The sequence below is a fragment of the Rhamphochromis sp. 'chilingali' genome (assembly GCF_963969265.1).
Source record: "Rhamphochromis sp. 'chilingali' genome assembly, chromosome: 15".
Classification (NCBI taxonomy): domain Eukaryota; kingdom Metazoa; phylum Chordata; class Actinopteri; order Cichliformes; family Cichlidae; genus Rhamphochromis; species Rhamphochromis sp. 'chilingali'.
Window position 1 is genome coordinate 11,131,728 of NC_137942.1, and position 21,763 is coordinate 11,153,490.

The 21,763-nt window shown below is 39.9% G+C and overlaps 1 protein-coding gene across 4 annotated transcripts; it reads left to right on the plus strand.

Moving 5' to 3' along the window:
• The first annotated feature begins 1,861 nt into the window (after positions 1-1,861).
• On the plus strand, positions 1,862-21,354 carry trip10a (thyroid hormone receptor interactor 10a). Of its 4 annotated transcripts, none has more exons than XM_080904655.1 (15): positions 1,862-2,197; positions 7,851-7,966; positions 8,570-8,626; positions 9,053-9,200; positions 9,897-9,959; positions 11,979-12,083; positions 12,185-12,313; positions 12,650-12,796; positions 12,941-13,126; positions 15,819-15,842; positions 16,582-16,691; positions 16,936-17,068; positions 17,262-17,350; positions 17,439-17,572; positions 19,858-21,354. In XM_080904655.1, exons 1-15 carry the CDS (start codon positions 2,174-2,176, stop codon positions 20,007-20,009), a joined length of 1,617 nt encoding a protein of 538 aa, XP_080760781.1. In that variant the 5' UTR covers positions 1,862-2,173; the 3' UTR covers positions 20,010-21,354. The 4 variants fall into 4 exon arrangements, with proteins under 4 accessions (XP_080760781.1, XP_080760780.1, XP_080760782.1 ...); XM_080904654.1 differs by lacking the exon at positions 15,819-15,842 and adding an exon at positions 15,364-15,525 and having other exon boundaries at positions 1,866-2,197; XM_080904657.1 differs by lacking the exons at positions 1,862-2,197; positions 15,819-15,842 and adding exons at positions 6,132-6,278; positions 15,364-15,525.
• The last annotated feature ends 409 nt before the right edge of the window (positions 21,355-21,763 follow it).

The following is a 21,763-nucleotide window of genomic DNA, read 5'->3' on the forward strand; positions in this document are numbered from 1 at the left end:
AAGAGATTAATAAATGCCCAGCGTATCATAAAAATCCCCCCAGCAGCCCACGCCAACTGCAGCATAACTAAGGGAGACACCACAACTTCCTGTTTTTTCCCCTCATTCACACAGTGTTTCTGAACACTGTGAGTAAACATCCCACTGTGTCCAAACAAACAGAGCATTATTTCAACTTTTAGCTTAGATTTAAAAAACAAAAACCATTCAAGTCAGTTTAGCTATCCATTGTTTAAATGTGAAAAACTATGCTTGCCATTCTTGATGCTCCTGAGCTAAACTAAACACAATGATATCTATCAACTTAAGGGCACTGATATTACCCTGAGCTGTGAAACCAAGGGAAACCCTCCTCTTGTCTATAACTGGAAATGCGACGGGGAGAACACAAACAATCTTAGGATCATTCTATTGCAGCAATACAACCTGCACCTTGTCATTTAAATCACTGTTTATCTTACAGTTAATTTGCTAATGCATCCTTTAATAATAATAATAATGTAGATTTTATTGATCCCCGTGGGGAAATTCCTCTTTGCATTTAATCCATTCACTATGTAAAGCAGTGGGCAGCCATTGGGCGCCTGGGAACAGCACCTTGCTCAGGGGTACCTCAGGGTAGCTGTTGAGTGGATACTGTTGACTTATTCCTTAATTTAGAAAAGAGAAGAAAAGAAAAGCTCCAACTTCATAAGTCTACTTGTAGAAGATTGCCTTGTATCACTGTCGCTTTCTGAAATTGTTGTGAGATTTGAAGATCCATCGTCAGTCGCTGTGATTCTTTTTGAAGCTCTAGTAACCCTCCCTCCCCCAAACATCAGCTTGATCTACACAGCTCACAGCGGCTGTGAAATGAGACCACTAAGAGGCGCCAGAAGTCTGTCACTATCACTAGAGCCACGTCTACCAGTGCTGGTGTTTACATTTGTGTTGGAGAGAATAAAGTTGGAAGAAAGACAAGATTTGCCACACTTGTGATAAAAGATATGGTTGCTGACTGTGCAGAACAGATATGGGAAATGAATAAAGAAAAGGTCAAGAGGTGAGAAGAAATGTTATGTTTTGTTTTGCTTATCTCACAGGTAAAACTAAACAGGTAACCCCCCCCCACACACACACTTTCCAGTCTGTTGGGTGTTGCTTGTTTCATCGTTTCTCATCCTCCTGGTCCCTTTTCACAACTCTCAGAAGACAAAAGATAGAGAGATACAAAATTCCAAATGACATAGATGTCCTTATGTCATCAACCAGTGTTAAGTGCTAGGGGTTTTTACAGGATTCTGAAAACTGAAGTGAAAACTTAACTGCACGGGTAACCTAATTATTTGTTCTTTCCTATGAAAAAAAAAAACATTTTCAATTTCCCTTTGTATGAAGTATTCGTAGCTTCATATCTCTCAAAAGATTGAATTTAAATCTTCTTACATTTATAGTTTCCGTCTTTCGTTCCCCCATTACAGTCTGGCTGTTTTTCAGTCTGGAAGTAGTGGATGTGTTCATTGTAGACCTTATTAGGCGTCACTGCACATAAGCAAATTAAACAGAGTAGCCTATTTTCTTGCATGAAAACTTAATTGTGAGTCATTAATGATTTGAATCAGACGGTGAAGCACTCACTGCCAGAACCAGTCAGCCTGTTGCTTGTTGATCGATGATGAACATAATGCTATGATTCATGTGGGAAAGTCCGGGGGACGCTCTCTATCAGGGAAGCACAAAATTCCCGGAGCTTGTAGCCTATAGAGGACTTTTTTTTACAATAACCGTCTTAGATAAGAACACGTCTTGAACAGAAGTAATTTTAACCAGTGCGGACTGTCAGGATGCAGCACAGTCTCCTGGCTGGTAGCGTGTGTGCTTCAGGCTACTGCCCCTTTAAGGTTTAGGATTTGGGAGTGACGCGGATACGAAAGCTAGTTTGTCCCTGTTTCCCTCGCTATGTAAAATATTTAGAAGAATCAGACTAACGACTGGCACACCTAATTAATTGCAGGATCATAATGTTGATGTATTGTGTGTGCTGAAGAGAGAATAAGCCGGAGAAGGTAGTGTTTACGACCGATCTATCACGTTGGGATTATACTTGCCAGGGCCGTCCTCCGAGCTGTTGGGATAACTTTGGAGAAGTTCTTTGTATTCGGGGTAGTCAGACAGCTTGGCCAACAAGCTGAACATGGATTGGGGCACAGAGCTTTGGGTGAGTCTATCATCTGCCTCGCTTCTGTCTCCTTTGATATTTTAATAGGTTGTCTGGGTGTCAGGTTTGCAGTGCAGTTTTTTAAGCATTGCGGGATGAGAAAGTGAAAAACGCTACACGACCTCCGGCGAGGAAGCCTACATGTATCCAGAAGCGGAGTAACTCGCCTGTGTGCACAGCTGTGCATTCAGGATTATACTAACATGTTTCCAGCCATTTCTTCAACTTTTAGTACGTAAAAAAGGATTAAGTTTACATACAAAACCATACAAGCACTTTTGGAAAATGAAGGATCCACGTTTTGCATATTATATATATTTTTACACCTTTTGTTTTATCATTTAGTCCCTCTCTTTCCTCCAAATCTAAGTATTAATTAATTAATTGGATCAAGTGACTATTTATAACCCAGATGACTCTTAAAAGTTGTCTGATATCAGCCTAAAAACACTATTTCACATCTAGAAAGGCCTTTAAACAGTGCAGAGGTGGGTTGTGCCCCGTGGGATGGTTCATTGTGTACAGTCTGGCACACCTTGCTTCCATAGAGATGAAATCAGATGCTGTGATTTGCCTTGCGAACAAGTTTCATGAGTAAATCCCTTAATGTGTCCATCTCAGTGCCATGATTCTTTTTTTATTCAACAAAGAGTGCATATTGAGAGAGATTTTTATTCCCATGTGCTGCGATGATTTGGTAAAATACTAGATTTGTATGAATTGTGTTTTACAGACTGCTAGGTAGCCAGCTGTAAGCCACTTCCTGGATGCAGCTGTAAAGGCAATGACATTATCCAGAATCCAGACAAAGCCTGTTGTTGCTCATGCACATTTTCAACAAACCTGAATATGTAAAATGGAGCACTGCAAAGATGAGCATAGTGAGGTTGTGACCTCATTACAATCTCCCCCTAGGCCTCTTCCCCAGTCCCTTTTCCATCCTATGTGCTGGTGTAACACAGCCTAATTAGTTTTGCCCTACTTTGATTGACTCAGAGAAATGTGGTACCCCAGGATTAATCAGAGGCTTTGTCTCTTTGTAAGGCTTTCCTGTTTTAGTGCATATAGTTGTTTCACTAGTTTTTAGGAAATCTCTCACAGGAAAGCGAACTGTTCTGCTTTCAGTCAATATAGATTTCATTAAAAAATCTCATTGTAGGCTATGTCTTCACCTGCCTGCTTGGACAAAGCCCTGCAGGCATAATTGGCTTTTTTTAATGTTTGGCTAGTTCCTCGGGCCAAATCAGCTCTATGACATCTGTCCCCTGATTGTCGTTAATCCAATGGCTATTTTAAGGCACTAGTTTACAGAGTACAAGATCATTGTCTGGGCATTAACTGTGATAGTGAGTGTTACCAGGGCACTCCTCAGAACTGCAGTAAGGCTGGTCTGGCCAGGCCTGGCCCCTCATTTTGAAGATGACAGGGTGACTCAAGGCTGAAATATCCAGCCAAGCATAGTAGGTTGGTGACTTTCAGGGTGCCTCCTTTAGAAATTGTGTGGCTTTTACTTGATGCCAGTTCTCTTTTGACATTATTTTGAGGACAGAGGTTTAGATGAGACCTGGGAGTTGAAGAACAAAGTAAACTGTCATACTTTTAACGCACCCCACATACATAAATCTGTGCAGTACAAAATAGGTTATGGCTCTCTATATTTGGAAGTTGTATAATTACCAGGGCAGAACTAGAATATTTAGACTATCCTTCAAAACGATGAAATAAGAGGAGGATAAAGATTCTAGTCATGGCTCAAAGTATTCCTGAGGAAAGGAGCGATTACTCCATAAAAAATAACTATAGGTAAAGGCAAGTTAAAAGAACAAATAAAAAGCAGTCGTGCAAGCCACCAACATAACATTTGCTTTTAAAACAAAAACATGCTCATTTTAAAGTTGTTTTAGTCTTATGAAAATCAGTTCAGTACAAACTCTGCGGGGACTTGTATACATAACTTTGACTGTGGCTTTGAATGGTGTTTGAGAAGACACTGATTATATCTTTTCAAGTTGTTTTGATTTATTTTAAGATAGTTTTAATGGTTTTGCTTTTTAAGTGGGGCGTTCTTGTTCAGATTTAAGTTGTTATCTTGAGGTTTATAGATAACCAAATGTGACTTTTTCAGTATTTTACGAAACTGCTTACAAGAAATCTGGCATACTCTCTATCCATCCATCTTCTTAGCCACTTGCTGGTTCAAGGTTGCAGGAGGTGCTGGAGCCCAAGGCAGTAGATGGAGTATACACTGGATAGGTTACCAGTCCATCACAGGGGAGATGGGTTGTTGTGTAGAATGTTGACTAAAAGGAGGTCACAATTTAAATATTTGTATTTTTGTGTTAATAGTCCAAAGACCACAGAGCAAAGGTTGAAACATTTGGATTATTTCAACACTGAACTTTTGAATTTTATGTTACCAACACCCATTAAAAAGTAAAAAAATGTTTTCTAATTCACTTTCCTCAGGTGAAAAGTTTGAAGAACTCTTTAGATGAGCTCTATGAGCTCTGTTATCCAACCTCATTTCCAGAAAAAGTGGTTTAAAATGTTAAAGAAAAAACAGAATGTAATTTTTGGAACTTATAGAAACTGAATATTTACCCAGAAATGGTTTCAATCATTTATTTGAAATTATTCCTAACGTTGTGTTTTAGAGTGTGCCTGATGGAGTTGGCACTGAGATTTCTCACATCCATTTTTTTATTTTTTTTTTATTTTTATTTTTTTAGCGTGGAAACCCCTCCCACTCTTCTTCGGTCATGTCATTTATTCATAATTGCTTAAACTGATGTAGATGCTTTTTTTTTAGGGGTGATATTGCGGGACAGATGGGGTAGTGTGTATGTGAAGACTTTCTGGTAATACCGGTATACTCTTATTGATAACAAATAAGCCAAACATCTTTTTTTTTATTTATTTATTTATTTTTAATTGAAACAGATTTCTGATATAAGTTCAATTTTCCTGTTGGATCTATAAAACAGCCAGTTCACTAAAGGGTTTTCTTCATCAGTGTGAAAAATGTTGACCAAAAAAAGGGCTTAATCACAATTATTTTTAGCATCACACTTGAACATCCAACATCCAGACGACATAACTGAGATCATACAGCTTTACCAGATAAATATCCATTCACCTTATTAAAATATACCTGGTATACCTCAACTATTAAATAACCATTAAAGGATTGTCAGACCTTTAAACCTTTTGCTCTGCATTGCTTTATCTTGATATAGAAATGGTGACATTTCCTGGATCGATAATATTTTCCAACATTAATAAGTATCTGCAGTTGTATTTTCAATGGAAGTGTCTGGATGTTGGAATGGTACTCAGTATTGACAGGAATACTTCAAGTATAGTATTTTGAAATTTGACCATAAATACTGGATTAAGGACAAACCCACACAAAGAGGTTACACCTAGCACAGCTTGTAGTTTCTAACCTCCCCTTAAATCTCCACAGTAAGCAGTAAGCTTTTTGCACACTGTGCCACAGGCTGGTCGGCAGTCCACAAACTGAATATGCAAATAAAGGGCTTATCTATTCAAATGACCTGTTCCAGACTACAGAGGCAGACTACAACTTTCCAAGTCTTCATAATATGATGAGTACATCTGTCTTAGTGGTGAAACTAACAATCTAAAAAATAAACCAATCAGAGTGATTAATTTGTAATTGTAATATGTCGGAAGTAACCTGCCTACAAGTCGAAGGGACTGCATTAATGCATTTTGACTAACCAGCTGTTGTCCAGTCTTGGACATTATTTAAAGCCTCTGATCATCTCTCTTGGGGGCTACCAATGCCTGATTTATGCTTCAGTGGGAAGTCTACATCGTAACTGGAAACCCCTTTTAACCCTATGCCGTAACCTGATTTGCACCTCTTGAGAAATGTCATTGCACGTCGGGTTGACACAGCCTGCAGTGACTTGAGTGGCGTGGAATGTTGTGGATAAGAGGGGTTTCCAGTTACATCGTAAGTTAGGATGCTTCCTGCAGAAGACTAAATCAAGCTTATGAGTTTGAAAACAGCATTAGGTCAGGCCTCAGGACTAAGTTGAATGGGTGCTAACAGGTATTGTAAGCTCATAACTTACTGTGCTTTTTAGTTCGTACACATGTAGTTATTCCTACAAGTTCCCGACTGAATAATATGGCTTTCAGTTGTGTTATTATTCCTGTTGCCTCTAGCTTCTTGGTTACTTCACGTGTAAACAGATTTTGATAGACGTGAGCTAATATATTTACCAAATAAGTGTCTTGGGCGTGACATTTATAAGTGGCAGTGGCTGACTTTTATCTCTTGTGTCATAAAAACTTGGTGCTTGGTAAATGTTCAGAGATGGTGTAATGAGGTCTATTTTACTTCAGTTCCCAAAATGGGGAGGAAATGTCAGCAAAAACTAAAAAGAAAAATGCTATTTTAAACATGAGTTGAATTTTGTAATTGGTGTATTCCTGGTATTTGGTTTGCACTTTGACACATCTCCAGTTATGAATCTAACTGGGGCCTGATGGAGGAATCACTCATTTAGGGCGATTTGGTTTTAAGTGGCTGGTACGAGTAATTTAGGAGAAATTGTCACATGCGCTAACTTTGTGATCCAGGAATCATGTGAGGCTAGTTTACTGTTATCCAAAAACTGTGTGGTAAATCATAATATGCTGCAAATCCAAATGTATTCATATAGTAAAAGAATTATTATTACTGCACTCTACTCCACATCAATAATCTTTCATTTTAAATCATGCAGAAATTGTCATCGCTTACCTTTAAGTGGGAAACATTTTCAGCAATACACTAATCCTGCCTACTTCACTCCTTTTCTCTACTACAGTTACACAATTATTGACCCTTAATTAAAACCCCCCAAAGTGCCTACTGGCTAGGCATTATTGTAGCGCTGGATTGCAGGCCTTACTCTTAACTTTGAACTGTGTACTGTAGTTAGGTTAAATGCCATCTCATTTATGTGGACTTTAACTCTTTTGTTTCACCTGAAGAGCGGGAAGGGTGTAGAATAACGTGGCTCAACACGTCAGGAATCCCCTTTCAACATGCCTCCGCTTCAAGTCTTCAGCATTGTTTCTCACTCTTAGTAGGCTTGTCAGAGCTTGAAGGTGTTTTAAAGAAAGCAGTGAAAGAGGAACAGAAACCATATATGCCTCAGTCATACTGCATAATGATGAGGAGAAGTCAGCAAATTCGGCTGTAAATGGAACTGGCATGAAAAAATTTTTTTCTAAGGAATCGGGCGTCACGTTGCTATTCACTCCACACAGTCTGACCACATAAGGAAGAGAAAAGCACCTCCTTCTTTAATGCCTGAGAAGCATGACCTCTGTGTCCTTCTGACAGTTCTCTCCCCCTCGTAAGAAAAACGCAGGTCCCCCATGATTTAAAGCCTAGCGGAAGTTAAGAAACGGTTGCCAATATCTTGTGCACATGTGGCGAGCATTCTTGGGACCTAGCATGCGAGAACAAACCTTGATGTGTTTTTGTTTTATTCCCCCCTGCTTAAGATGTAATTTGGTGACCTCAAAGTCCACCAGTGCAACATCCCGGTCATTACCTAGAATTCAACACATGTTTGGTATTTCACTGTGTTTTGTCTTTTCCTTATTTGTGTTGTGCTCCTTCCACCAGGACCAATATGACATCATTGAAAAGCACACACAGTCTGGCCTGGAGCTGGTAGAGAAGTATGTGAAATTTGCGAAGGAGAGGACAGAGATTGAGCAAAACTATGCCAAACAACTGAGGTAGGCCTGTTTTTGTTTTTTCTCTCTCCTCCTCTGTTTTTCACGTTGTTGTTGCCCAACTGCCACAAAGAATTGTGTACAAGTGTGTTGCTCAAAGCAGCTTGCAGCATATGTGTCCTTTTGTGTTTGCATGGGTGCCTGTTAAAAGGCTGTTTATGAAATGCTTGTTGGTCTTATGACCACTGCGGGACTGAATCTAACTTGTGTGTGAAACACTAGCTCGATTCTCCAGCTGTAGCTTGTTGTCCCTGTATCTTTCTCCTCTCTCTCTCCTGTGGCCTTTCTTACATAGTCCTTCCTCTCCCGGTTGTTTCCCAGTTTGTAGGCCCCCATTTGTTGTAGTGCTGAGCTTTGCTGGAAAGGAGAGGAAGCGGGAGCAGACTGGCGCATGATAGACAGGAAGTGGTCAGAAGGAGAGTGAAAGGAGGAAGAACAGCTATTTAAATATGTTCATAGTGGACTGCTGTTGTTGATCCTATGGTGTGGAAACAAATCAAATGGTTACATAAGAACATTTTAAGTCAGCGAGTTGTCTTCTATTGCCATCTGCCGTTTCAGCCCTTTCCCCATTTCAGATTGTTAATGATCTGTCACTGTTCACAGGAACCTTTCAAAGAAGTATAACCAAAAACGAAGCAGCAAAGATGAGCCTGAATGCAGGTGAGTTGTTGTTGGTTATGTTGCAGGATTGTTCTTATAGAAGAGCTCCCTTATTTATATTTATATGTTTTTATTTGTGGTATCTACTAGGATATCTTTGCATTATCTATAGTTAAAAATAATCCTGGACTTTGGTGCAGCCCCTAAGTTCATTTGCTATCTGAAACTAAAGGTTTTCCCTTCATTTCCCCCTGTTATCCAAGCAGTTAGTTGGTGTTGTTATCCACGCAGTAGTGCATTGCTGTTTTCGTTGCCATTTAAATGCCTTTAGAAGGAAGCAGGAATAAGGAAGCTATAAACTTCTTATCGTGCCGTGGTCCACTGCAAACTTCTCTTTTAACCTGTCTGTTTGTCATCTTATCAGCTGCCTCATCACAGTGTCATTCTTTCTCCACCCTTTCCTTTCTCCACCTCTTTAAATAATAGGTTGTCCAGCTACCAGGCATTTTTGGACATCCTGACAGAGATGAACGATTATGCGGGGCAGAGAGAGCTAATTGCAGAGAACTTGATGATGAACATTTGCATCGATCTTACCAAGTACCTGCAAGATCTTAAGCAGGAACGAAAGACGGTGAGCTCGATATGAAATGGATGAGGGTTAGAGTCTTTAAAGTTCTAATCTGTGGCAACAAAGAGAATCTGTGATGTTTTCATTTTAGTTGGTCTCGTTTCCCACAGTCCCATTCATACCACTCTTTACCTGCAGATGGTTAACTGTCTTGTACTAGGCCACTTTTGTTTCACTTCCATGCTGTTTTAACAGTTTTGTTGTTTACTTCCTGGTTTGAGTCATACTGTGTGACACTGGAAGCCCCCGTTATGTAAATGACGTAAATGAAAACACCTAGAACTCACTGTGTATGTGCCTATTACACCATAGTCGTCAACATTCTGACAACATGCCAAATGGGGTTTTTCTTTAGAATATACAACAAACAGTGATAAGGAGGAGTGGAGATGCAGAGCTCTTACTGCTGTGGCAGGAAAGAAGCCTCACTTAGAGTCTCCTGAGGGAGGCATGGTCTGAGTGGTGGTGTGCCATTTCTCTGAGGAATGCTTTGGCTTTTTCCTGATAGAACAGAGCAGCCATGTACAGGCTTCTACTGAAGACGTGATGTCTCAAACAGACACACTGGTATTTGTTTTCTTGTCTGTTGTGCTGTGTGGCTTTAGGCAGTCATTGTTTATTTTGTCTGCCCCTGCACATGGCTGTCTCTCTTTTTGTCATCTGACCCTCCTCTCACTCTATTTTTATGGATGTCTGCAGTATCTGATGGATGCCAAGAAGGCCCAGCAGAGTTTGGAGAGCACCTACAAGCAGCTTGACAGTGTAAGTTTACTCTTAGAATTTAAAGGTTGATGAACACAGCACACAAGTCATTTCTACAATGCATGTTAACATTTAAAGTACCACCAAAAAAAAAAGAAAAAAAAAGATTTCTCTATAACCAAAACTGGAATGTTTGACTTGAGTGCAAAAAATGAAAGATAAAGTGAATGGTTCTAGATTCTGTGTGCTCAGTCAGGTGACTACATTTGTCTATAGTAAAATCAGATGAACAGAGTGGAAAGCAAGCCTCCTTTTGAATCTCCACTGCTGTGCTGCATACTGGACAAACTGGTATGCAGCACTGACATCATAAATTAAAGCATATTTTTTTCAAGTACCACTATAAAGGTGAAAAGTAAAAACACGCTACTGTGGCATTTCAAGAAACTGTGTACTATTATTACATTGGTCACTGGACAAGCTGTGCTGGCATTGAGAGGGAACCCATGTAAACCAACACTGAATGGTCCAAAACTACCAGCAGCACATTCAGGGCAGCGAGGTCCAGTTCAGTGACTTGAATTAATGCATGTGAGGCCTAGCACACACAAAGTGGCTACAACTACCGGTGTTGGGGCACCATCCAGTTGCCTTTTACTCCAGTATGCAGACGTAAGCATTTTAAATCCTAATAAACCATTTGTTGACTTTAAGAAAGAATTAAAAAAATAAAAATAAAAAATATGGTGGCATATTGCGAAAGGTTACCAAGCAGCCTGTTGAGGACTTCCTGTACCAAACAGATCTTTATTGCAGATGAATTCATTGTTTTGTTTTTGGTTTTTTGTGTTTTATTTCTTTTTCGTGATACACTCACTGACCACTTTATTAGTTCCCCTTTTCTAGTTTGGATTAATCTTTCCCCTCGGAACGGACTTCCCCTCAGAAGTCTTTTGGGAATAGATTAAACAAGGAGCTGGAGACATTCTTAAGAAATTATGGTCCTTATTGACATGATAGCATCACATAGTTGATTTGTCAGCTGCGCAATCATAATACAAATCTCCCATTTCACCACATCCCAAAATGCTCCGTTGGATTGACATCCTGGTGTCTGTGATTGAGATAATTGAGGCTTTGTGAGATAGCGAGTCACCCTACTAGAAGCAGCCATCTCGACATGGGCACACTGTGGTCAGTTACAATACTCAGGTAGGCTGTGGTGTTTGAATGGTGCCATAGTGCTAATTGTACTCAGTTGGTACTAAGGGTGCTGAATAGCAGTCTCAGTTTCCTGTTTGTAGCTGACAAGAGTGATAACCGGTGTGGTTTTCTATTTCTGTACTCCGTCAGCTCCAAGCTTTGACATGCTGTGCATTCCGGGAAGCTTTTCTCTGTGCTTTGGTGATCATTTCAGTTACTTGCCTGCCTATCAACCCGAAGCAGTCTGGCCATTCTACTCTGACCTCTGGCATCAACAAGGCATTTTGGCCCAGGGAACTACTGCTCACTGGCTATTTTTCTCTTTTTCTTTCTTTTTTTGGATCTTTCTTTGTAAACACCAGAGATACTTGTGTGAGGGGAAAACCCCAGTAGATCAGCATTTTCTGAAATACTCAAACCAGTCTATTTGGCACCAACAACCACGCCACGTTCAAAGTCACTTAAATCACCTCTCTTCCCCATTGTGCTTTGACCTTCACCAGGCCATCACGATCATGCCTGAATGCACTGAATTGCTGCCATGTGACCAACTGATAATTGTGTTAAAGAGCAGTTAAATGTGTGTACCTTATTTACATTTTACTTGTAGCTGTAAACCAATATAAAGGCGCACTTGTGTAATACAAAATAAAATTGAAGTAATGTGTTAAAGTAGGTCAGAGGGCCAGAATCTTAAGTATTACAGAGATACAATTTTTTGGTAATACCGCCTCGCACTACAAGACCTGTTTTCCGTCAAACCTGCCATGTCCTTTGCTTAAAGTTGTGTAACCTCTTAAGAGTTAATTCTTTACTAAATGAACTGAATGTAATGTTCTTGCTTTTCTTTCTGTTTCTTTCCTCCATCCACACCAGAGTAAGAAGCGCTTTGAGAGAGAGTGGAGAGAAGCAGAGCGTGCAGCACAGTATGCAGAAAAGACAGATCAAGACATCAATGCCACAAAAGCTGATGTTGAAAAAGTAAACGGGAAACATGTTGAATATCCATATCCTATTTGACATCGTCCAAAGTAATACTAGATGCGCTTTGTTAACCTGTTTTTATTTGTGCATGATTTCAGGCCAAACAGCAAGCTCACATGAGAGCACACGTAGCAGACGAGTGTAAGAACGACTATGCTGCTCAGCTCCAGAAATACAACAAAGAACAGAACCAATTCTATTTTAGTGACATGCCTCTCATTTTCAATGTAAGTCAATTATCTATTGCAAAATGACCACCTACCACCATCATTATTTTCGGTTTTAGTAGAAATTCTACTGGTAACGCGTATTAGTTATTATGAATGAATCAGAAATTTAAAAAATGATGTATGTCAAAGTTATGCTTTAAAGCTATTTGAAAATCATAAACAGCTACAGCTTGTTTATTTTGTTTCAGATAAATATGTATATGATTTCAATATTTTAGTATAAACCTGATCTTTCCTTTTTAAAATACACATTTTTAGCTGCTATCTATTGTGCTTTGTTTTATCTCTAATAATGGCATTGTTTGTAAATAACTGTTAATTTGTATTCACTAGAAATTGCAGGATTTGGATGAGAGGCGAATACAGAAGTTGGCACAAGGCTACGTCTTGTTCTCAGACACAGAGAAGCATGTGATGCCCATCATTGGCAAGTGCCTGGAAGGCATTACTAAAGCCGGAACTAATGTTAATGAGAAGAATGTGAGTGGATCTCGGAAAAAAAAAAAAGGAGAAAAGAACGGATATTAATGTGAAGCATGGCTTTGTACAGCTAATTCGTTTTAGCCTTAAATCTGCTTGACGATAGCTCTTAATTGCTCTTATCCATAATTGCATTTAATGCAGGACTCCATGATTGTAATAGAGCAGAATAAGTCGGGCTTTGAGCGTCCGGGAGATTTGGAGTTTGAGGACTACAGTCAGGGGATCAATCGAGCCTCTTCGGACAGTAGCCTCGGTACACCTAAAGTCTCCGTTGACCCATGGAAGAAGAAGACCAATAACTTTTGGCTTTTCAGCAAGCGAAGTAAGGTAGGAGATTTTACTATAGAGTGCAACATTAGGCTAATTTAGCCTAATGACATGGACTCACACTCACACAGATGTCCTTTATTGTACTTTTTGAAATTTTTCAATGAATCAGTGAGTCTTCAGGTTGGCAATCAGGCAGATTAGTGTGTGACTCCTTGCATGGCAGAGCCAGGAAATCCCCTACAGAGAGCACCCCTGGTGGACCTGTGGTTGCAGCTGCACACACTTGCAACACACACATACACACCCTTCTTACCTTTAATGCTCAGAATAATATTGCATGACCCTCTGCCACTGAGTTATATGGGAACTCTCACACACCCCAACACTTCTGGAAAAGGTCTTTTGCATGACTCTATGACTGGCTGTCAGCGTATAAACCTCGTCCACGCACACCCTCCCTATCCCTGGTTTCCAATAGGTCAACTAGCAGGCAGCATTCTGCTGTGCTTGTGCTTTCATCAGCACGGGACCCAAACAACATTGAATTTTTCTCTATAGGCATCCACAAACACACTGCTTCTATTATACTGTGCAGAACCTGCCATTATGTGTTGCATCACAATAAAATCTTTGTGCCAACTTCAGAATGATACCACATTTTGTAGGTAAAAAAACCCCCCGACCAGTTACAGTCGCACGTTTATGACCTGAATGTTTTCATTGACATTTATGTTCTTGCGTATGACTTTGTGTTTGGAGCAAGAGAGCTGCGCTACATTGTAAATCTTATCTCAATGGAGCACTTTTGCTGTGGTCCAAAATTAAGCCGGCGATATGAGTGGCTGACCACTAACAAGCTAATGGTCCCCCACCTCCAGTCCTAGCTCTAAATGATCCCTTCTTTCTTCCCTGCAGTGTTTGCTTGTTCAGCACCCCTCTACTCTCTGCATGTCTTACTGGCTGTGCACTTTTCCCGCTCTGTGTATGTGTGTGGCACAGTGCTCTGTATCATCAGTCATGCTCTCCCAATTAGGACTCGGCCGTGTGAATAGGAGGCTGAATATATCGGCTTGAGTGAGCTCTTGGTTTATGTCTAGCTCCTAAACATTCCCGTTCTTAACTCCTCTCCTGTATTTAGGCCCCCGTAACCCTGAAGAAAAGCGGCACCTACTCAGTAGATGTTCATATAATAACAATGTACTTCTAGCTCACCGTATTTACACAAGAAACTGTGTGTGGTTCTCTTAGACGTTCATTATTGGAGACTAGAAGCCATCAGCCTCCTGTGTAATTTAGCTAATAGACCCCCACCCACCTTACTACATTTATGTACACCTCAGCGTCTAGTTCACCCAGACATGTTTGCAGTTTAACCTCTTTCTAATAGGTCACAGAGGGCACTCATTAGGCGCCCCCCCCAAAAAAAAAAATCTATGTGCAGAATCCCACTGCGGTAATTAAGCAGGCTATTTATAGCTACTGTTCTGGTATGTGAGTTGATATTTTCTGTCTATATAGGTCAGACTTCTAATAGTGCTGGTTAAACTTTAAACATATTTAGTTGCGAATCAAACATTTTTCTTAGTTATTTTGTGATGAGACGAAATTCTATTTTCAGTGTAACTGAATTACAGCCAAATTGGAAAAACACATTGACCACTGTCTATAGATACTCAGCAAGCCAGTAACCATAGCCTATTGGGTGTATTGAGAGAGATCATATCCAGTCCATAGTTAGAAACCTCGGTCTTGTTATTGTTAGCATTGAAACTGGGTAGTAAATATGTTGTTATTATGAATGATTATATTACTGCTATTACTAATAAACAATTAAAGCTGTAAAAAATGCAAAGTAATTTAACCTCGCAGGCTTTCTTCAGCCAGTTCCTCACTGGAGCTCAGGCTGCCCATCAGCTGGGCTTGAACTTGGCTGCAGGGTTGCTGTGGCACCAATGTGGGAGCTGTGGTTGGTTGTTTTGCTGTGTAATCTTAGTGTTTTGGGATTTATTTATTTTTTTGTAATTATTACTTGATGTTTGTGTTTATGAGAGTGTTTTTTGCTTTCATGCTTATTGGGCTCATGTGCTGGGTTGGCTTCAGTGTTGTCTTCCTTGCTTTGTGGTGTGCTTTAAGGTGTTGACGGTGTCTTTTTCTTTCCCTTGTCATCTTGTTGTTCTTGTCTTCCCCTTCTTCTTTTCAATTATTCTTCCCTCCTCCTTCCCCAATACACCAATCTATGTCTGTATACCTTATCTTATCTTGGGTGCTGGTACTTTGCTCATTTCCCACACCAGCTGTCCTCTCCAGTGCTCGCTCCTTTCTCCACTCCCCCTGCCCCTTCACCTAACGGACCCCCTTCCCCCAAGTTTGGCCGGGACCCCCTGTCGTACTGTTTGAAGGAGATCAATAAGACAGTCAAACCCAGAATCTCTTCCTTCCGGACACTCAGGAGATCGGTGAGTCACCACAGAAGACGGTTCGGGTGCCAGGAGACGTTCACTCATAAGGGCTTACACATCATCCTGTGTTCATGCCTCTGCAAGAGTCACTGAATTCCTGTAATGAATAATTTGATTTATATTTTTAGGACATGAACATGCTGTATTAAACTTAGTCTGATTTTTAATGTTTATGTATATAAAAATGTAATTAAAATTCATTTCAAGGTAAAAAGTGAAAAGCAAGAAACCCACTTTAAGGTTATTTCACCATTTTTATGTACACATGCTCTTTCTTTTTTCCCCCTCAGAAGTTTACTCCAGAGAGGATAATGGTAATACAGGAAACAAAGCTGGGGTGTGGAGGTGTTTGACTCGTAAAAAGTAGCCACCTTTTCTTTACAATGGCTCATTTCATTGTAATTTCCCTTCACATTCATTGTAAATTCTCTGTAGTTTCCCTTCTCAACCAGCAGAAAGTTATGAAGTTTCCAGCAGGAACTTCATGAGTTTCTGCTGGTTTTTGCCCTAAACGGCCTCAATATGCCGCATCCTGCATAAGGTAATGTGGTCTAGGACTTGTCCTCTTAAGCCTGTATTGAAGAGGTGGCCACCTGGTGGTGGAGGAAGGGAGGAATGCTTGGTGGCACATAGAAACACTGAGCAATCAGTAACCCTGTTTTCCAAATAGCCCCAATCGTGCACTTTTCTGTGTCACACATGTAAATCAAGACTATTTTTTTTTAATGTGAAGATGATAAGAGATGGGACTGTACGAAGTTATTGGAATGCGGTTATTGGTCCATGGGTGATGGTTTTGTGTTCAGCTCACTGATGTTCTGTACTTCATTGGCTTTATGCCAGTTCAAAACCAAACAAACATGAAACTCAAAGAGCTGAAATGGTTTTTAGTTTGACGTCTCCTGAGCTGAACACAAACCACAGGCTTCCTCTGCAGTTGTCCAGTTCTCACACCACGGTAACTGTCATTATGAAAGTGTAAGAAGACATTCAGTGCTAACACCCCCCCCCCCCCCCCCCCCCCCCCCCCCCCCTTCCTGTACCCTCTTGCAGCCTACAGTGACAGAGGACTTTGCCCACCTCCCTCCGGAGCAGCGCAGAAAAAGGTTACAACAGAAACTGGATGAAATCTGCAAAGAGTTGCAAAAGGAAGTTGATCAGAGGTGTGTGTCTATTAGACAGACATGTGCGGATCCTTCTGTGTATTAATAACCATCTCTGTTAGAACTTCTCCACTGGGAAAGTGGATATAATATTCATGCAGAGTACACAACTGTGCCGTGTCTCTGTGTGTTTATCCACTCCTGAGGTCTGCAGGGAACTGATTTCTCCTGAAAGTCACTTTCCCTCTTCTTCCTTTGTTCCCCTCTCTCTGTCTATCGCTCTCTTTTTTTTCTCTCTTTTCAGTGAAGCGCTGGGAAAGATGAAAGATGTTTATGAGAAAAATCCTCAAATGGGAGACCCCGCCAGCCTGGCATCCCAAATCAACCAGACATCCCAGAATATAGAGCGGCTCAGAGGAGAGCAGAGCAAATATGAGGTAATCTAGCTCTCTGCTGCTGTCAAATGATGTGACCCATATATGTTATTTCTAATAAACTATTAGGTCAATAGGTTTCCAGCCTTTTCTTCTAACCAATTAAAAGTTTTTAAAGCATGTAGTCACACAAATGGCAGAATAATGGATTGATGGAAATTTCTGCTTTTTTTGGGGGGACCGTTCTCTTGAGTAGACATGGCTTGCTGAAGCTGGAGGTCGAGGAGACACGCTGCGCTATAAAGCCCACTCATTTAACAATAATGGAGCTAATGATGTACACAGGTAGGATTACATTTTGCTTGTAGACATTACTTTAAAACACAGGCTTGTTGTCTACTCTGTACAGGAAGCCTGTCTATTTTCTTTCCAGCCCTGATGGAGCTTACTCCGATGAAAGCACTCCTGATCCTTCCCAAGCCATTTATGCTGAGTTTGATGATGACTTTGAGGATGAAGACCTAGCTGCTCCTATCGGGAAATGCACAGCCATGTACAACTTCCCTGGTATGTAATACACTCATTATTATTATTATTATTTTTTAACTAATGGACTCATTGACCTATTTTTGTTGTTCAAAATGAGGCATAGTGAGTCGATGCTGTATGCTAGGATGTGTGATTACAAGAGTTGCATTCCTAAAAAGCTGAGTTATGGAAATATTATTTCTCACTGTTTAGTAAGAACCACTACAGTCTAAGATTTTTATTCTCCTGCGAGGTGTACTTTACAACCCATTTTCAATAAATGTTGGGATGTTTTGTAAAACGCAAATAAAACAAAATGCAGTGGTTTGCAAATCTCATAAACCCATATTTTATTCACAACAGAATAGAGAAAGCATATAATATGTTTAAACTGAGAAAATTATCATTTTAAAAAGTTATTTTGAATTTGATGGCACCTAAACGTTTGAAAAAAGTTGGAGCAGAGCTAAGTTTAGCACTGTGTAGTGTCACATCTTCTTTTAACAACAGTGTCTGTAAGAATCGGCGAACTCGAGAGTGTAGTTGCTGGACTTTTGTCTCCTGTTATTGTCTGCTGTTCAATAATCCTGGGTTGTCTTGGTCATATTTTTCCGACTGTAGGCATCACAGTTGAACATCCAGACTCTTCTACTACAAAGTTACGCCGTTGTAGTAGATGTCCTTTAAAATTTTCTTGCATCATCTCGCAAGGATGTCTTTTTTTTTTTTTTTTTTTTTTTTTTTTTTAAATACTCAATCATGTTAGTGACCTTTTGCCAAATAACCTAATCAGTTACCAAATGTTCTTTTTAAATATGACTTTACACCCTTTTTTGCTCCCTCTATGTCTTGTGAATAAAATATGGATCTGTGAGATTTTCAAAACCTTGCATTCTGTTTGTTTTTACATTTAACACAGCATCCTAAGTTTTTATTTTTTTATTTTTAGAATTTGGTTGTAATATTTGTGCTCTGTTCTGAGATGTCTCCAGACTTCCATGTTCATACATGGAAAATTGGAGGCAACAAGAACAGCAGAAAGGCTTGCTTAGTGAAGAAAGCGAGCCTTAATGACAGCAGACATGACACCGATTAAGTCAGAAACGACATGAAAGAAGAATATGAGGTGGACGTGGTTTGCAAAGTGTTTTTTGTTCTTTCTTTTTTTTTTCTTTTTTTTTTTTTTTTTTGTAAATCTAACTGCATGTGTGAAGGGTATCAGGTGAGCTGTCAGCTGATCTGCCCACCCTACCCACCCATAGTCAGTCAACACTGGAAAATAACCTGAAGCTGAACGTCCTCAATACAAAAGAACTTATAATGAGACACAGACAGGTCCACTTCCCTCTCTTTATAAATAGAGAAAGGGTGGAATTGGACTCCACCTTCAGGTTTCTGGTCACCCACATCTCCGCTGATCTCACCTGGACCCACAACACCAACGGCCTGGTAAAGAAGGCCCGACAGTAGTTGCACTTCCTCCATGTCCTGAGAAAGAATAACCTGGACCAGAAGCTGGTACTGGCCTTCTACCGCTCCTCAGTGGAGAGCATGCTCTCCTACTGCCTGGGTGTTTGGTACGCAGGGGCCACTACTGAGAACAGGAAGGCTGCACCGAGGATAATTAACACTGGCCCAAAAAAATTATTGACTGCCCTCTGCCAACACTGGAGGCCATCGCCAGATCCGTCTATCTCAGAAAAACCTTTGTCATCACAGGTGACCCTTTGCACCCTACTGCCCTCTGGTCAGCGCCTCAGGTCAATCAGGTCCCACACCTCCAGAGTCACGAACGGCTTCTTCCCCTGGGCCATTCAGACTGTCAATAAACAATATTGCCCCCACCCCTGCCCACCCACCTCACCAATCTCAGCCATGGTCAGAGTAACCCCCATCACTCTGGCTTTTAGTCTTTTCTTTGCAGTACTTCCAAGCACTTTGCAACTATTTTGTTTTCCAATGTGTGCATTTCTCTTATTTTTTTCGAATATATTTCTCCTGTTTGCTATTTATTCCTGCTGTCTACTGTTTATATTTCATTCCAGCACAGTTGGTGTGGCACACCCACAATTTTGTTGTACATGTACAATGACAATTTTATTCTAAGTTTTCATTATGGCTACAGAATGTTATATGACAGTAAAATTATAGTGCTGGCTTGGCTTTTGAAATTCTACCTGTAGGTTGTAGCATAATTATACCACAAAATAAGAAGTCAGTCATAAAATTATGAATCCATTTTTTTCCCCTCTGATTTGACTGAGCAAGGTTTGTGTCAGCACATCGGTATATGAAATTATCTCTAGCCTGTTTTTCTTTTTCAGGTGCCAGTGAAGGGACCATCGCTATGCAGGAAGGGGAGGTGCTGGCTGTGGTAGAGGAGGACAAAGGGGATGGTTGGACCCGTGTCCGTAGGAACAATGGAGATGAAGGCTACATACCTACATCTTATGTTACCATCACTCTAAATAAGTGAAACACTTAACATTTAAAAAAAAAAACAACTGTATGCAATTCTTCCTATTGGACTGATCATAAAGAAGACAGCACTAATGGACAAGACTACCAGAAATATGCAGATGACGTGTTTTGACTGAAAGAGGTGCACCATATAAGAAGAAGAAGAAGAATGGTGCTACCAGTGTGCTCATCATGGCTTCAATGACATTTTTTCCCCATCCCAGTTACCTAAGCCACCTGAACCACTAAGACATTTTATTTTCTAGTCTTGCATCACAATATACAGTTGTCATTTTTGTTGTTGTTGTTTTTTAAAAGTCATTTTCAGGCACCATTAATAGTACAAGTGCTTGTCTCATTCCACAGACTAGTGAGGCATTAGTTTCTGAGTGTGAGAGGAAGGAGGAGGAGTGCTGCTGCCATCTTTACACTGGGTGTTAACACCATTAATATTTAGGAGGAAGTTACTTCTCCTGTTTACCTTTTCAGTTAAAAACCTGACCTCCTATGGCTCATTGCAGTCTGCTCCACTGCGAGTTTTTATTTGCTTCAAGCATGTCACTCTCTACCCTCGATAGTGCTTGAGTGTCACCGGGTGGTGAATTTCATTTGTGGGAGAATACTTCCTTTTAGTTTTTAGCTGTGTGTAGCACCAGAAGTTGAGAACGGCTCTCCCATCATAGCAGATTCAAACAACCATACAAACACTTTAATGTTCAGACAATCACAGTCATATCATTCTCACTTAAGTTAATTTCAGACCTTTAGCAGTAATAAGGATATGCAGGACCTATTCTTTTCTCATGGTTACATCCTGAAATTATAGAGAAAAATAATTTATTGCAGATGCGCAAACGTTCATGTTTGAAAGAAGTTGTACTTTGTATTAAGGATGTTTTCATGTTCTTCTTTTTTGCTTGCACACATAGTGGACAGTTTGTAGCCACAAAAGGGAGTAAATAAAATGTATTTCATTAAGACTATTGTATTTATGTAATAAGTAATATATATTTTTAGCTATTGCAACACCACTATTGTCTTATTAGCGATTTTAACCATTCAAATAAAAATAAAACAAAATCGTACTTTTTAGAGAGAAAACTGAAAGCTAATTTTATGGCCGATAATGTTGCTTTTTCACACTTTAATTTGTCATACAATGTCTTTTTTATGTTGTCATGAAGCCAGCTAGCAGCATTACTTATCCAAGTAACTGCTTATGTGTCTTTGGTGCCTTTCTGGTTAAAAGCAATGTGTATATACCATTTTTGCATATAAAGTATTTTCTCTCTCTCTCTTTTTTTCAAGATTTAATAAATGTTAAGCACATTTCAGAGTTTGAAGTGGTTATGTCATTTCTGAAGTTGGAGAAAAAAATAAAACATGATATCTGGTCATATAAGATAATATTTTTCTTTTTTATCTAATAACAAGGCAATCCATCTACATGGATGACCTAGAAAAATCTGAATTATATATAATGTAACAATTATAGGAATTTAGCTGCATTTTCTTAGGAATAAAAAATTGAGATGGTGTTGCAACAAACTACAAAAGACAAAATCCCAATACCTGCTTTAAGACATAAGGCCCAGAATGCATTGATATGTCTCACACTCTTAACTGATTACATGCAGCTCATTCTCAGTAGGTGGCATTGTTGCATCATTTCTTAAGTGATGCAACTTGTGTCATAGACCTGCCATCTACTCTCTTCTGCATAATTATGTTTTCAATATAGGCCATGCATTTGCATACCTGATTAAATTG